General features: G+C 40.0%; 1 protein-coding gene across 2 annotated transcripts in view; it reads left to right on the plus strand.

Moving 5' to 3' along the window:
- The window catches only part of trpm3 (transient receptor potential cation channel, subfamily M, member 3), a 158,880-nt gene that overhangs the window by 77,795 nt on the left and 62,601 nt on the right, over positions 1-18,484 (plus strand). For both annotated transcript variants that reach the window (XM_061672208.1, XM_061672209.1), the window contains exons 7-8: positions 3,755-3,929; positions 7,000-7,123. In XM_061672208.1, coding sequence (XP_061528192.1) covers positions 3,755-3,929; positions 7,000-7,123 — 299 coding nt within the window. The remainder of the gene's footprint in view (positions 1-3,754; positions 3,930-6,999; positions 7,124-18,484) is intronic.

Consider the following 18,484-nt stretch of genomic DNA (forward strand, 5'->3'; position numbering starts at 1 on the left):
TGCCTTTGATCAGAGCTTTGTCTGCACGATCAGTGGAAGATGGCAATCGTTGAGGGCCCATGTGGGCGTGGTGGGGAGTTGTAGGAACGTGGTTGAAAGAGAGAGACGGTGATTGACAGTTAGAGTGAAAAAACATGGATAAATACAGACAGCTTACTCTAAAACTGAGTTTTGCTAACGCCAAAAAGGATGACGAATGTCATCCTTTTCCCAAAAAAGGGGAAAGGGATTACGCTGCAACAAGGAACTGTGTCTAGCGTTGGTCGCGTCGAGCGTTCGAAGGGGATCGCGACCATATCACGGTCCACTTCCCCCAAAACGTTGACTGCCGATGGAGATCTGGATTCATCCTTACCTGGGAGCTGCAGGGCGTCCTCCCCTAGGCCCCCTAGAAAGTCATGGAAGAGGTAAGAACTAGCTAACTTATAAGATAACGTCCATAGCCTGAGCGATTACTCCTTTTACCATTTTATCATGCAACATGCACAAACATGACAGTTTGTCCTACGATACTACATGTTTACAAATCACGCATCCTGTAGACAAAAACGTGGAGCATCGATAGCTAGATGAATTGGAGAAAAAAAAAATCCTTCTTTTATTTCTACACAGTAGTGCACAAAAATATAATTTTCAGAGAATGTGATGTGTGTAATGTAGATATATATATATATTTTTTTTACCTTTCCTCATCATATTTTGTGGTAATTGTACATTTTTCTATGAATTGCAGTTGGTGCATCCAGCAGCAGATGAACTCCCCTGTTGGCAAGAAAGGTGAAAAGGGTATTTTTCTCCACTTCACACTGCAGCAATGTTTCATTTCTATGCTAATTGTTTATTTTTTATCATTTACAGGAGGTGGATCTGATTGGGAACCCACAAAAGTCCCACACGCACACACCCACACATGCACACACACGTGCATGCACACACAATCACGCGCACACACATGCACGCACACAACTGCACGTATTGCAAAGTTCATGCAAAACCAATTCGAAAATGCATGTGTTATACTTGTAAATAAACACTTATTTTGCAATCAAAATACCCTTTTTTGTGTTGTTTATGTTGTCATATAGGAGGAAAGCATTGTTTAGATATTGTAGCTCTCATAAAAGCAAAAATAATAATAATAATAGCACCAAACTGAAAGTTATGCTTGAAATGCATCGTTTCACAAAAAGCTCCTTTTCGCTGGTTTTCTTTTCTTGGAAACAGGTATTTTCAAGAAACTTACCTATGTTCAACTGCTGTTTACTAAAGAATGGTAGAAATTTACCTTTTTTGTCCTGATGAAAGACGAGGGTTAAATCTTTATTTTGGTAGGTTCCATGTTTCTATAGCTATTGAACACAATTTTCTGTAGGCCTTCATGAATCAGTCAAAATTGTAAAAAATGGCTGGCACCTGGCTCTCCCAATTTCTGAAAAACGGCTGGCATTAAATGAGTTAGTAGCAAGCTTTATGTTGACTAACCTCAAGCAAGAAAGAAATGCAACCAGTATAGACATGGTCTGTAAAGATGTTAAAGCATGCAATAAATTGACATGCCAAATGGTAACCAAACTAGTCGCCATCATAAAACCTTAAAATGCACCATCTGAATATTCTGGTGTGCAGAAAAGTACAAGCAAGCACTGCACAATAAATCCTAACATGAGAAGCTTTTGATACTGCAACATAGCTACCGCAGTCATCAACACAAACCCAAACGTGCAACCAGCAACATGGACGAGATCATCTTACTTATGCTTCTCGCTCTCTTTCCCTCTTCCTCATGCCCTGCTGGTCTTGTGACGTGTCATGGCACAGTGACATTTTAACTCTTTGAAGCAGATGAGGTCCCTAAAATATTCTCCTTATGTAACTGTCCCGCTTGCAAGGCTACACGAGGCTGTGTGAGGCAACACGTCACAGTGGTGGTTATGCGCCTGTGTCTTTCTATGTGAGAGAGACTGTGTGAATTATGCAGACCCGGGAAGAGAGTGCGGGGTGGGGATGATCCAGCAATACACAGCCTTTGAATTAGAAGAGTCTAAATGGCAAGAAGAAATGTCATGTTAAACAGGACAAGATAGCAGGGTGGCAAAGAAGCATGGGGGGTGACGGGTTTAGGGAATGGATTTCACCAAGACCACTAAATAGGCTAAGAACAAAGTGTACGAGGGGAGGACGGATATTGCGCAGTCATGCCTTATGCGTCCTTCAAGGGATATTCTGTGTTATAACAAAAACTCGAACTGAAAACCGAAGGAAAAATGGACACAAGAATGATTTACCTTTCAAAACTTTTTATTAAATAGTAACACGCGCCAAACGCAGCAGAACGTGACAAAACCTGAATTGTGAGACCATGAGATGCTGGACTAATATATATGCTACCTGTCCCACTAACGGACCAGCTCCAAGTTTTGTTACGCCCCATGACGTACTGGCAGGTTTTGTTGCATTTACCCCCATTTTACTATGGCTAACTAGGTTTGTCATCAACACCTTTTTTACTGTTTAAAGATATGGCCAGGCATCCACGGCAGTCACAGCTTTTCAGGGTTTCCCATCCCGTCCCCTGCGTTGTCTCACATCCATCCCGTTTTGTCCACGGTGGCCTGAAACGTGATTGCCGTGGCCGGCGGGAACATAGTATAAACATAGCATTCCGGATGACTTGTACTGAATGGAATCAGCCAGGGATGCATAGTCCGAACAGTAGCTGCTGATAGCCAGCCTCAAGCACACTTCCCAATGGTCATCAGTCATAGTCAAACAGTATTTGGACTTAATAATCTTCATGTGGGAAAAGGCTGGTTCACATATAAACAAGTGGAGCCAAATAATGCTGTCAAGGAGGATGCACATTTCCTGGTGTCTGGGTACTTTTCCCGATATGACTAAGTTCCAAAACTGTCCATAAGCTCTGGACTTCAGCTCCATGTTGGCTTATAGTGTCAAAATCTCATGCTCCACTCCAGACGATCGACCAGTAGGATCGTGATCGACCAGTAGATCTTAATTGGATGTAATGGGCACCCCTGATTTAGTCTTCAATGGACTTAATGTGCATGTTTTTGGAATGTGGAAGGAAGCCAGAGAAATTGGGGAGTAAACCTACGCAAGCATGGGGGGAAGATGTAAACTTTAAACATGAAGGCCAGAGCCAATATTCGAACCCCAAACTTCAGATCTGTGATTCCGTTGTGGTAAACACAAATGCACCAAGCTGCCCTTTAAAAGAAACAAAATGGTAATGACAAGAATAAATTTCAGATGTAAAGGGAAACAGTTGCACATAAACAGAAAAGCAAATGTCTGCAACCAGCAGCTGCTAGCTGTAGAGACCTGTCAGAAATTAATCACAGGTAATAACATTAAATGTAATGTAAGGTGATTTCAGAGTGTGTAGTAGTGTTGGAACTGTAACTGATCCTAGATGAATTTGTGGTGAGGTCCCCCCTGGAGTGGTCACCCACCACTCGCAGCGCCCTATTGTAAAAAACACAATTACCTCTATTATCTGTCATATACGAAGCCTGTCTGACTCACCAACTCAAAACAGCATTTAGATTTGTTTTAACTCAATCCTGCTTTTATGTCAGTGAGGGTGAAAAGCCACAAAAGCCAAGGAAAAGGCAAAACAACACAGAATGAATAGTTAAATGCTTTGCAGATTTTCGATAGAATTCCAAATTGTACGACTAACAGCACATTTCCTCATTTGTTTTTTCTCCCCCTTGTTTTTATTTGTGTGCAGGTATTGGTCAGGGTGTGCCAGTGGTGGCTCTCATTGTGGAAGGGGGACCTAATGTGATCTCCATCGTGCTGGAGTACCTCAGGGACACCCCGCCAGTCCCTGTAGTGGTGTGTGACGGCAGCGGCAGAGCCTCCGACATCTTGGCATTTGGTCACAAATACTCCGAGGAGGGAGGGTATGCGCTTATATGATAACGATTGCATCCCAAGCACTGCCATGTGGATGCACCGTTTTATGACTAAAACAGAAGTATATACAGTACGAGGGATAAATACAATAGACTCACAGCTCATCTCTGTGTTGGCTACATTTTCCAATAGTGGTGCTTTGACTTATGAGTATAATTCGTTCCGTGACCACGCTGGTAACTCAAAACATTTGTATCTCAAATCATCTTGCACCACTGAAAGATCCCTCAGAGCACCAACAGAAATGTTTCTGTTTTTTAATAAGAAAAATAGCCCACTGTATTGTTCATTATCGAATACATATACAGTAATAACATATTTAAATGATAAGTAAAGAATACAAATGTGTGCATCATGATTTCATGCTTTAATGCCCATTGACAATGCGCTGCTCCATCTTGTATGTGCATTTTGGCCACCAGGGGCAGTATAAAATGTATGAAAAAATTACAAGAAGACTGTCTTTTCTAAGCTCAATAAGGTGCAGTAAAAGTAATAATGTTTCATAGAGGACAAAGAACAGATGACTGTGAGAATTGTCTTATTGTTTGTCTTTACGGTTGAAAGCAGAAGTTTGAATACACTATATAAAAAGATGTGCTTTTTTTCCCACTGGCTGACATGAAATCAGACAAACTTTTTCCTACTGTGGGTCAGTTAGGATTACCAAAATTATTTCTATTTGCTAAATGCCAGAATAATGAGAGGGTTTATTAAAATACATTTTCATTACTTTCTACAAAGTCGTTTAAATACACTAAGATTACTACTATGTCTTTAAACAATTTAGGAAAACTCAGATGATGATGATATCATTTCTTTAGACGCTTCTGATAGCTTTGTTGACAACATTTGAGTTAATTAGAAACATATGTCCCAGCATGAACCGGTCCATGGCTGAAAAAAGGTTGGTCTGATATACCACAGTCCAGGCACTGTAACTCTGACTATAGGTCAATGTAAGTAAGCCAGATATTTGAAACAACTTTCAATATGATGTAGTAAAACTGCAAACAACAACCACAATACTGCACAGATTTTTTTTTTTTTTTTTTTGTTCTGAATCCCATTAGATACTCGATACTCCATTTGGCATTCTACTGAGAATGTGTAATGACAATAGTGTAAATGAATGCATTTAAAGAAAACAGGTTTTTGGAATAAAGGCAACTGCAGCAAATTAGAATTGTAACGAGAAAATATTTTATATACAGTGGGTATGGAATGTATTCAGTCCCCCTTAAATTTTTCACTCTTTTTTTATATTGCAGCCATTTGCTGAAATAATTGAAGTTTTTTTTTTCCATATTAATGTACACACAGCACCCCATATTGACAGAAAAAAAACATAATTGTTGAAATGTTTGCAGATCTGTTAAAAAAGAAAACTGAAATATCACACAGCCATAAGTATTCAGACCCTTTGCTCAGTATGTAGTCGAAGCGCCCTTTTGAGCTAATACAGCCATGAGTCTTTTGGGGGATTAGTTTTTCACACCTGGATTTGGGGATCATCTTGGAGATCCTCTCCAGTTCTGTCAGGTTGGATGGTAAACGTTGGTGGGAAGCCATTTTCAGGTCTTTCCAGATATGCTCAATTGGGTTTAAGTCAGGGCTCTGTCTGGGCCATTCAAAAACAGTCAGGGAGTTGTTCTGAAGCCACTCCTTCGGCATTTTAGCTGTGTGCTTAGGGTCATTGTCTTTTTTGAAGGTGCACCTTTGGCCCAGTCTGAGGTTCTGAGCACTCTGGAGAAGGTTTTCGTCCAGGATATCCCTGTACTTTGCTGCATTCATCTTTCCTTTGATTGCAACCAGTCGTTCTGTCCCTGCAGCTGAAAAACACACCCACAGCATGATGCTGCCACCACCATGCTTCACTGTTGGGACTGTATTGGACAGGTGATGAGCAGTGCCTTTTCTCCACACATGCCACTTAGAAATAAGGCCAACAATTTCTATCTTGGCCTCATCAGACCAGAGAATCTTATTTCTCACCATCTTTGAGTGCTTCAGGTGTTTTTTAGCAAACTCCATGCGGGCTTTCATGTGTCTTGCACTGAGAAGAGGCTTCCGTTGAGCTGCTCTGCCATGAAGTCCTGACTGGTAGAGGGCTCCAGTGATGGTTTACTGTCTAGAACTTTCGCCCATCTCCCGACTGCATCTCTGGTTCCTCTTTACCTCTCTCATCTACCTTCTCCCCCAATTGCTCAGTTTAGCCAGACGGCCAGCTCTAGGAAGGGTTCTGATTATCTCAAACGTCTTCCATTTCAGGATTATGGAGGCCACTGTGCTCTTAGGAACCTTAAGTGCAGCAGAATTTTTTTTTGTAACCTTGGCCAGATGTGTGCCTTGGCACAATTCTGTCTCTGGGCTCTTCAGGCAGTTCCTTTGACCTCATGATTCTCATTTACTCTGACATGCACTGTGAGCTGTAAGGTCTTATATAGACAGGGGTGTGACTTTCCTAATCAAGTCCAATCAGTATAATCAAACACAGCTGGACTCCAATGAAGGTGTAGAACCATCTTAAGGATGATCAGAAGAAATGGACAGCACTGAGTTAAATATATGAGTGTCACAGCAAAGGGTCTGAATACTTGGCTCTGTGATATTTTAGTTTTACTTTTGTAATAAATAATCAAAACTTTCAGCAATTAATTTTTTTTCTGTCAATATGGGATGCTGTGTGTACATTAATGAGGGAAAACATGAACTTAAATGATTTTAACAAATGGCTGCAATATAACAAAGAGTGAAAAATTTAAGGGGGTCTGAAAACTTTCTGTACCCACTGTATTACTTTGATAAACCCATGTTTCTCATGAGACGCGACTTGCATAAATGTTTCTATAGTTTCTCACTGCGTGTCCAGTTAATGATGAAGCTCATTTTGCCAAAGACTCCCAGGCATAGCAGTGTTGATAGTCCCAGTCAACCTTGGTTTCACTTACAGACAACAAATCTAATTTAAATCCCCCCCCACCCCACGGTTTCTCTCTCCCTTCTGTCTTCCTCTCCTCTTCTTTTTCTCTGCTCCTCTTTGCTTCTTTTCTCCAGCATAATTAATGAGTCTCTGAGAGACCAGTTGCTGGTGACCATCCAGAAAACGTTCACATACAGCCGCACACAGGCGCAGCATCTGTTCATCATTCTCATGGAGTGCATGAAAAAGAAGGAGCTGGTGAGTGTCTTGACCAGAGACAAACACAAACACACATGCATGTGTGGGTGCTTGTTATTTACACACATGCGTATCCACATATGGAGGATACAAATAAAAATGACATCAACACACAACACGCTCGGAAACTTGAGTTTTCCGATAGAGTAAAGAATCCATAAAATGTAAGGAAGGAGATGTACATTTATTTAATTATACTTAGTGTTGGGCATCGTTTGAATTTGAGCGGTTCCGGTTCCTGTTCCGGTTCCTTGGTTTGATTCCGGTTCCAAACGATTCTCGATTCTGAGTCTTTTAGGGGGCTGGGTCAAAAAAGTTTGCATGGTTTAAATAAAGGGTGTCCAAATTATAAACATCCGTTTTCTTAGCAGCCCGCAGCAGAGACTAAAATGAACATTTGACTCGAGGTTCTTTATGACCAGTATCAATATCAAACCTATGAACTAAAAGGCAATGTGTGTGGAACTAACCCAATTGACTTAATATTCATAAATTAATGTTTCAGCTAAAAGTTAAATATAGCATTGTTAAAATAGTTATTTTAACAGTCTTAACTAATTTAATTTAATTGTTTCACTCACCCAGTTGACTGAGAGTTGACTTCACTGACAGCATTTTTAAAATAGTTATTTTAACAATGCTATATAGCTGCCCCTGTATTCTGTTTCACCACGTCAAATGGTTTATATGTGCAAGTTTTAACTTGATTTCTTGTTTTAAGCTTTTTGCCTTTTATTTTGAAGGGTATCCACTGGAACTCTGCATTTTGGCACGAAAAGTAACTTCACATGGCACCAGTGATTGTTTTTAATTTTTATTATTATTTTTTTAATGGATGGAACAAAATGCTATAAAACGCTGATTCTTTTCCCTACTCACCGATGAGGCACAAGGTTTGTGTTTGTGATACTGTGAGACAACGTTTATATGAATTTTGTCCAAATTCATTGTGATGTAAAGTTGCTACAGTGAAGTTTTAGCCCAGTTAAGCTTTTTTTTGTTTTTTTGTTTTTTTGTCATCGCCGCTTACGTTGGTTTGAAGACTAAAATAAATGCTAAAAACCATCAGTGCAAAACTGCAAGCAACAGTTTACCTTGTTAGCTGTCTCAATGTTGGCATAGACATATTTTATTGTTTTACTAAACCACAATTCACATTTTGCCTTTTGTTAAAGAGTGGATGTTTTTGAAGGGTTTAGTTGACAGAAACCATTTCATCAACAGGCTCCCTGAAAGGCACAAATGCACTGTGAATAAACACTGACAAACTTTGATAACCACTGAGTGCAAATCTTATTCACCTTAGTGGCACCTTGAGATACCAGTTTAATTCATTACATAAGCACGCTTATAACCCCCCCCCCCCCCCCACCCAAAAAAAAATAATAATTATCATAGAATATCTACAACTTTGTACTTTATAAAAACAGAGTAATAAAACCATTAAATAGTATGTAAAGCATTAAACAGTTTGTGCATCAATGACTTAATCCAATTCAGTGTGCTGTTCCTTCTGGTCTGCCCGCCTTGACCACCAAGACTTTTACTGTACAACTACTCAGTAAGTTGCTGTAATATTAGTCATTTTTCATAGAGGATGAAGAATACAATATAGTGTATGCCTGTCAGTACTGTTATATTATGTCCACGTGTTGTTCCGCCATTTGTGTACAAATATCCATTGCTTAAAGTGTTGTAAAACAGGCCGTTCGAAAGACAACATAGGTTGCTTGTTTTATAAACACAATGTGTAATTCTCTTTGATGCATTATTACTTTGACAGTAAAACTTCAACTGGGAGTGGGATTAAACAGCTTGAAACCTAGATTTTACTAAAATGTTCAATATTTACAAAACTGCTACTTATTGTGGAGTTGTGTTGAGTTCACTGTCACCTTACAGCGCTCGTATCTCAAAGCAAAGTTGGGTCACTTGTATCACAAAGTACCACTGTATTTCATCGATTGTTAGCTTTGGTAATAAAATCTTTTAATTCCTAAGGAGACTTTCTGTGTACAACCTGTACATTTGTGGAGTAAATATTTTAAAACGATGATTCTCAATGTGTGGTACTCGTACCACTAGAGATTCGCAGGCTCGCTCTAGTGGTATGTGAAAGAATCACAACCTAATTACCGTAATTTCGAGTATACCATACGCACCCATATATAATACGCACCCCCAAAGTTGACCTCAAAATTCTGGAAAACCCTTCTACCTATGTATAATGCATTTTTACACTGCATGATTTTGCTTCTACCCATATGATCAAAACATGAAGTATTATTCTGAGGTTAAGCACTTTATTTGAACACATAATACTTTATTTTTATTTACTTGCTCTTATTTTGAAATTCACAGCCCTACTTTTATTTAGTAAATGAGAAACCACGCAGTTGTGCTCATATGTTTGATTACCCTGGCAGAATTTGTAAGATGGGTACAATTCACATTTAGTTTTATCTTAATGGGATTCAAATTAAACCATTATCATTAAACAAAACATGACCATAAAGAAATTAATGATGGTTGTTTCTCAGTCATCAGTCACATTTTAATAAATAAATAAATAAATATTTCACAGATTCTGGCAGGGTATGTAAACTTATGAGTACAACTCTACATATATGCAGTCATACCCTGTCATATTGGAATGAAAGTGGAGGCTACACTGTTTTCATAAAACGATAGGTGTGGTGGCATATTAGAATGAAAGTGTACACCTTTCTCATAACCTCAAGGTGGCGGTGGTATATTGGAATGAAAGTGTACAGCTTTGTCATAACCTCTAGATAACGGCATACATTTATAAAATGTGAAAGTTTTTTTCCCATTTTCCCCTATACCAATGTATAATGCGCACTATTGACTTTTGACAATTTGTTTGGAGGGGCGGGGGGGAATGCGCATTACACCTTTCTCATAACCTCGAGGTGGCGGTGGTATATTGGAATGAAAGTGAACAGCTTTTTCATAACCTCTAGATAACGGCACACATTTATAAAATGTGGAAGCTTTTTCCATTTCCCCTATATCTATGTATAATGCACACTATTGCCTTTTGACATTTTTGGGGGGGATACACATTATACACAATAAATTACAGTACATTTCATTTGTATGAACTTTTTAATACAATATATTTTAAACTTTTATTTAGGTACAATTTGTATTTAACTTTTAAATGCAATACATTTTTAATCGAGTCATTATTTAATTACAGTTTTTGTTATTTTCCCATATTAAAACACAATGTTAATGTTCAAACCCTGTATAATATAACAAGGGTCTACTATAATATTTAATACACTTTTTTTTAGTAATAAAACATCTGTCCAATTTTTGATGAACAGTTGGGCCTACTACGGTACTATATTTTGTTTTTCATGATGGTTGTACTTTTTAGTATTTATTTAGGTAGTATTTGGTGTAAAAAGTTTGAGAATCACAAAGTTGAAGCTTCACAAGATATGATGATGTTGAACACATTGAATATTTTTACATTTTTGTGTGACTTCAGAGGCATGTTTTTCCACAAAATGTTGTTTGAATTTCAAATTGTATGAGTTTTTGGGCGATTCGCTTATTAAAGTTTTGTTTAATTCATATAGGTTTTTGACAGTGTTAGTGAAAAGAGAGCATCTTAACATCAATACAGCTGTAGCTAAATAATTTTTCTGTGTCTATTTAATTCCTGGTAATAATGTTTGAGATTAAATGAACTGCATGGTGAGAGTTTGTGCAAAGTTCAAGGCAAGACGCATCCTGTGCGTGACGAGTGCACTCGACAGTCATCTCTCTCAGAGAGTAGCTTAAGTCCCCTCGGAGCACTGTCAGTCACATAAAATCAACCTCTTAATACAGTAATGCGGTTAATGGCAAGCATGGGACTGTGCCATGTGCATTCAATGTGTGTGCAAATCATTTCAGTGCAACAGCAAGGGAAATCAAGCTGTCTCACCACAGTCATCACAGGTACATGGCACACATTTTTAGCACAGTTTTACACTCAAGTTAAAAGTGACACTAAACAAACCCAAAAAATGTCATGTAAAATTAACATACCACAGAAAAGAGTAATGTTAACATGCCTGCCAAATTTGAATGAATTAAAAAAAAATTGCTAAGTATATAAAATCAGGCTTTAAACTTGAATAATAATGGCCATCTCTCAGCTCTCAGATGCTGCGGGCGTGTCGAATGGATGCGCCAAAAGGAATCAAACATAGTGAGGGGTTGATAGCTTATATGTTGTAAAATTATATAAGGAGGCTCAACTTCAAAATCGAATGGTTATTGTGGACTATAATCATAAAAATAAGCCCACAAGTCAATTTACCCTTGTTGATAACATAATTTCACGGCACCTGATGATAGCGGGACGGTAGGAGGAAGCCCAGGTAGTTAGATAGTCGACACTGCCCCATTCACTGGTATCAACTTACCCACAAAGCCATGTTGTCTCTGGGGAAAGTTTAAAAAAATTATGCGTCGTAAAATGCACACTGCAATGTCGGGTGGTGTTGATGTTCAGCTTGCCATCTGCGTGTCTTCAAAAAGTCAATCCATCCCTTTTCTATTTCCTCATTTTTTGGCAGCTTCAATAACATCACCGAGCTGTTCTGTAAATTGAGGCATCCAGCGAAGACACATTTTCGGATTGTAGCCATTGTTAGCTTTCTAGCTGCACGCCGGAGTGGTAAATGGCCCTTGTTATGGAAGCTAAACACACCAAACTCACAACTGAGCAGCACAGGCAAACAAAACAACGTCCCTTTGTCCTTTTATAGAGGGGGAGGGAATTCGTGCTAGAAAGTATACACATCAAGGGGCTGTGTTTTAGCCCCGCCCACAAAATCAGGAAAATTCAAATGGTAAAAAAGATGCTTAAGCTATAGCTCAACAATTCAGCACTGTATTATGTCTTTGCGTGATTTCAGCACTTATTCTCAAACATATTTAATATCTTCAGAAACAAAACAGATTTCTGCTGACTGCCACTTTAGCATATATAAGCGCTGCAAAAACCACTCATTCACTATTTGCTCCTTATTCTGCAGGCCTTAAATCAATGAGCACTAGCCACAGGTGTACGTTTGCCTTTACAACTGGAATTAGTTGCACATAGAAGCACCTAATCCTCATCTTCCACTTAATTTCACCAACGCACCTATTTGTTCTAGTTAATTTTAAATATATTGAATCTGTACAACCGGGTTCAATCCCCGGTCCCGCCTGTGTGGAGTTTGCATGTTCACCCCGTGCCTGCGTGGGTTTTCTCCGGGCACTCCGGTTTCCTCCCACATCCCAAAAACATGCATTAATTGGAGACTCTAAATTGCCCGTAGGTGTGACTGTGAGTGCGAATGGTTGTCTGTTTGTATGTGCCCTGCGATTGGCTGGCAACCAGTTCATGGTGTACCCCGCCTCCTGCCCGATGATAGCTGGGATAGGCTCCAGCACAACCGCGACCCGAGTGAGGAGAAGCGGCTTAGAAAATGGATGGATGGATGGAATCTGTACATGCAAAGCAGCAGGTTGGAAGCCCAGCGTCGCACTTACTTGTACACCATGTAAGAAGATTGACAGCATCCTCAGCGGAATTCTCGCGGCCGACTGATGGATCTCCTCAACACAATACAGCGAAAATGTACAAACAAATGGAAAAGTACATCATGATGTGCCAGCCTCATGCAGTGGAGCAATGCTGCTAATGTCAGAATCAGAATCATCTTTGTTTGCCAAGTATGTCCAAAAAACACACAAGGAATTTGTCTCCGGTAATTGGAGCCGCTCTAGTACGACAACAGACAGTCAATTGACAGGGAACACTTTTGAGACATAAAGACATTGACAAAAACAGTCACTGAGCAATAAAGCGTTGCTTGTTATCTGGTAATGCTGGTACAATTTTTTATTTATTTATTTTTTTGACAATTGTGCAAAAAGATGCGGAGTCCTCTAGCTTTTAGAGCAGTTCGAAAAACTAATATAGCAATTGTCCGGTGCAATGACCATTGTGCAAAGGGCGCCGAGACTAGTGAGTAGTGCGATAATCCGGGACAATGTTGATTGTGCAAATGTTGCAGATACTCCTCAATTAGTGTGCAAATGGAGCAGATGCTACTCTGGCATGAGTGGCCAGTATTGATCAACAACAGATATGCAAATAGTGCAGCGTGGGGAGACTACTACAGTGAGTGCACGAGTAATATATAATTGGCCCGACAGAAATGTGACAGCAAACTCAGACAAAAAAAATTGGCAACATGTTGCAATGGAATTGTAGGTTAGCTGTTTAAGAAGTTGATTGCAAGAGGGACGAAGCTGTTGGAAAGTCATCTAGTTCTAGTTTGCATTGATCGGTCGCGCCTACCTGAGGGAAGGAGCCAGAAGAGCTGGGATGTGGAGGGTCCGAGAGGATTTTGCACGCTCTTAGTTCTGGCAGCGTGCAAGTCCTCAAGGGTGGGTAGGGGGGTACCGACAATCCTTTCAACAGTTTTGATTGTCCGTTGTAGTCGGAGTTTGTCCTTTTTTGTAGCAGCACCAAACCAGACTGTGATGGAAGAACACATGACTGATTCGATGACCGCTGTGCAGAACTGCCTCATCAGCTCCTGTGGTAGCCCGTGCTTTCTCAGAAGCCGCAGGAAGTACATCCTCTGCTTGGGCCTTGTGCTGGGATCACTTATAACAACACAGGTTATACTCACATATCAACTCACAGGTTCTTACAGGTGTGTAGATACTAAAAAAGACTATTACTATTGTTCTGCTGCGGTTCTCACCCCTAGTCCCGTTGTCCACTCTGTCCCCCTGTCTATACCCGAAAACCCTTTTCTGTCCAGCTGCATTTTCAATAAACATCAGATTAATTAAAAACATTTCAAAATTAAGCAGAGGGAGTATTTCAAACTCCCCTGTTGCACAGCAAAACTGTTCCAGCACAAAGGCATACAGATCCACCATTCTGCAAGGCCATGCAGCTGAACAGGACAGGTTTAAAAAATGTTTTAAAAAAGATTAAATGCTCTCCAGGTGGGTTTTCTCTGGGTACTCAGCTTCCTACCTCATTCCTAAAACATTTTAAATTTTCCATTGGTGTAAATGTGAGTGTAAAAGGTTGTTTGTCTGTATGTGTCTTGGATTGACTGATGACCTAACCCTAACGAGGACAAGCACTATACAAAATGGATGGATAGATGGATCAATAACTTCTGGGTGAATTTAAATCAAACTGATACCAACGTAAAACGTTTATTAACTGTGAGTCACATTTTCTTTCTGAAGCCATAGAGTAAAGTTGAAGTGTAAAAATGAATTAAGATCTGTTAATTTTAAGATCCAAGAACAACTCCAGACTTAACATACATTTTATCTAAAGTGCATAAAGTAATGCTGTGTTTTAAATTAACCATTCCAAAATGTAAAGACAATCATTAGACTTTTTTTTGTTCTTTTAATTTTTTTTTCTGTATAAAATCTGTGTTTTATAAATACACAGAGAGAAGACTAAAGAAAATTGCCATTAATTTCATGTAATTTTACGTAAAAATACTATATCAAGATACATATAGTTATTTGGATATAAAACGTCATCCATATCTATATATCTACATCTACTATATTATCTATCTATATCTATATTATGGCCCAACCAATATGGGTTTTTTTAGGCCAATGCCAATACATCACATTGCCTCGACTACCATTATTTTCTTTGCCATTAGGTCATGTCACCTACAAACCTAAATAAAAAACAGATGCCTTTGACAGAGCCACATTTTAAATAAAGTGTATGATGTACATACTGCGGCAGTGTGGACGACTGGTTAGAGCGTCTGCCTCACAGTTCTGAGTGCTGGCACATCTGTGCTGGTCTGGTCTGGTCAACCCCACATCCCGCCCCCAGCCCCCTTTCTCTGCCCTGCCGGTCCTCTAGTTTTAATGAATCATACACCCATCTGTGGGGGTAGGGCAGAATCAGGCTGGGGAGGACACTCGGCCAGGTGTCCCGGCACTCCGGCCTGCTGTCTGGCCCGCCTTGCCTTTCCCCTGCTGATTTTTAATGCACCACATACAGTCGCACATCCGTCCGCCCCCCTACCCCCACTTGGTGCCCCGCCTTCCTCTTCCCTCTCTTGGCGCCCTCGCCATCCTTGCTCAAGGCAGGCACTTAACAAGGGCTTGGTTTTGGCGGGCTATGACCGCTTTTGGGTGGCAAGTGGCTCCTCCATTGGACCCTGTTGGTGGCTGGGGCCCCCATGTGCTCCGGGGGCGGTGGGGCACGCTGAGTTGGGGGTGAGGAGGAGATTGGGTTTGGGGGACGGTGATCCGTGCCCCTCCCTTTGGGACTGGTCGAGGCTCCTCGGTTGGGCTGGGGACCTTCCTGAGTCCTGGGGGGTGGGTGGCATCCCCCTGGTTGGGTCCCCTGCTGGACAGCTTCGCCACCCAAGTTGATCACAGCACTTTCAAGGAAGGTTCACAAGGTAAGCCAATTTATTAAAGTACACGACTCTTGTTTGTCTATGAAAAATACAAAAGATTAGTACAGTCTATTGGTTTAGTGTGCTAACTTGTTTCCTCCGTGCTGTTAATATGGGCAGCTAACATCTTCAACTTAAAACTTGCATTGCGTTTTTATCATGGACAATAGCTCAGCTAACAATAGCTGCTAGCACTAACTAACAAGCTTTAGGGTAATTTGTATGATGTGTTGTTTTTTTTTTGGGGGGGGGGGGTGGGTGGGATGGGATGGGATTGGATGGTGGTTCTTTGTGTGCATGGTGTTTTTTTGCTCTTCGTGACTCTTTTGACTAATGTGATTTGTACTCCGGAGCAATTTATGATCCAGAAAATACAGTACTATATACTATATAAACTAATTTTCCAGACTATAAGTCACACTTTTTCACTGGTTGTGTAACATATAGTCAGGACTTGTGATTTGTTTTTTTTCCTCTTCATTATGCATTTTTTGACTGGTGTGTGTTAATGCTGTCTGTGTGTCTCAGATGACCCCATGCCCAGACACTCTCAAGCCTAGGCAGCAGAACACATCGTGGACAAGTACCAAATGCCCGACTAGGTTGGTGTGTTGCCTTGGACTGGGCAATTTATCATTTATCAAAGTTGACTCACATATTGGAGGGTTGAAGTGCTTCTGTGGTATGAAAACTCCTTTTTGCACAATTGGCACAAAACTGTGCTTATAAAGGCTTTCATTTTGTGTGTTTTCTTTTTTTTTTTATGAATTTTGCCTCCCATCAGTCCGAGAAACACTGTTTCATCCTATTCATCCATTTTGGTAGTCGAGTTCTGACGTCTGCATCAGTGTAATTGGTGTACTGGGAAATCGTGCACTGACAAAGGTTCTACGTTGTTTGGAACACAAAATGTGATTAAAATCTGTTAATTTTTTAACTAATATTTTTATTGTAATGAATTACTGAAAATTAATGTGTTGAAGTCCCACCCCCAGTTATTTCTCTTTCTCTGTGTTCAGAGGGTTTATGCAGGGATTTCAAACAAGTATTCAAATCCTTAGCTTGATACAAGTTCATCAACACCATTTTGTCCAATTCAATTACAATTGCCGTGGGAAATTATAAAATGTTATATATTTGCTTAAAAAAAATAATCTTGATTTACAAGAAATATTGTGTCTTACCGGCACGGTGCACGACTGGTTAGAACATCTGTCTCACAGTTCTGGGGACCGGGGTTCAAATCCCAGCCCCGCCTGTGTGGCGTTTGCATGTTCTCCCCGTGCCTGGGTGGGTTTTTTCCGGGCACTCCTGATTCCTCCCACATCCCAAAACATGAGTGTGTCCCACCACTAACACTTTCAGATGGCCTCTGGCTCCATATAAATTGCAGACACTTAAAGGAATGTGGAACGTATATGCCTGCTGACTGCTGCATTATTTCAGCCTTCTGCAGTCCAAAATAGTGCTCCATTGGTTAATGCTTGGAATACTACAACTCTACTGTAGTTGCAAGGAGACAGTTCCTCTCATACACGTAGTCATTTCAGTCATAACACCCTCAGACATTTAAAGATTTTCTTTTTACATTGTCATTACAACTTTCCAGGGTTCCTACGCAAGTGTGGAAAATATGGAACTTGATTTAATAAATTTCCAGGTCTGGAAAAGTATGGACAATGGAAACTATTCTCTGGAAGAATTATATTATTATTATAATATGTTTCTAAGACTGTTACAAAGAGCTCTATTTTCTAAAACAAAACAAAAATAATACCCCAAAAAAATAGAGATTTGTAGGTGTGAATTTGAGTGCAAATGGTTGTTTGTTTATATGTGCCCTGCAATTGGCTGGCGATTAGTTTAGAGTGTATCCCGCCTCACGCCCAAAGTCAGCTGGGATAGGCCCCACCACATCCGCGACCCAAGTGAGGATAAGCGGTTCAGTGAATGGATGGATAGAGGGTTAAAGTTTGTCTGTAACAAGCAGTGGCTGAAAAAAAACCCACATTGCTTCTATATACAGTAATTTTAAGAGATGTAAAGAAAATAAATTCAAATAAAAGCAAAGCATAACAACAGGTATGCAGTGTGTGCGTGCTTGTGAGGTAAACTGACATTACCATTCTGTTTGTAGTGTTTGTTGGCGAAGTTAAGTCCTCATTGTACAATCGTACCTCGTATGTGCTGCGTTAGCTTACGCTACATTTACACTTATTGTGTATTTGTTTTTTTCTTCAGCTTCCTACAAAGAGTGGCTCCAGGAGATAATGGACAAGGCAGCGGTGGATGCTCGGGTTGGGAAATGTGGACAGTATATTACCGAAAAGATCATGGGCATAATCCAAAAAATGAACTCTCAGTCAGGGGTTCGTAACTTCTCAATGCCCCCTTCTGACCACTACGATATGTTAATTGCTATTTAATGCTGTTTTAATTTTTATTAGTTTTGTTGGATATATTTAATCTGCATTGTTCATCTGCCTTGTTAAATAAATTACTGAAGTAATACTAGCTAATTGTTGCCAGATATGTCATGAGCATTAATATATGTGTAGCCTTAATAGGATTAATTTTTAATTAATAATTGTTGTCATGGAAAAGTGAAATAGTCTCTATTTAATAGGACGTTGGTCAATGTTGGTTGACTTAAAATTATACCAGTTTGGCATTCTGGTTTTTACAGGTGTCACCAGCTATCAGCACACTGCTGTTTCTCCGCTGGTCCCACTGAAGACCAGCATGCCGGTGCCCTGCTGGTAGCTGGTGACCAGCAAGACCTAGACCAGCACCAAAACACAGCAAAAACAACATATGTTGGTTTTCACTTATGTTGGTCTATGTGAGATTTTTTTTTTTAACAGGAAGAGTCCTG

The sequence above is a fragment of the Phycodurus eques genome, chromosome 3 (assembly GCF_024500275.1).
Source record: "Phycodurus eques isolate BA_2022a chromosome 3, UOR_Pequ_1.1, whole genome shotgun sequence".
NCBI lineage: Eukaryota > Metazoa > Chordata > Actinopteri > Syngnathiformes > Syngnathidae > Phycodurus > Phycodurus eques.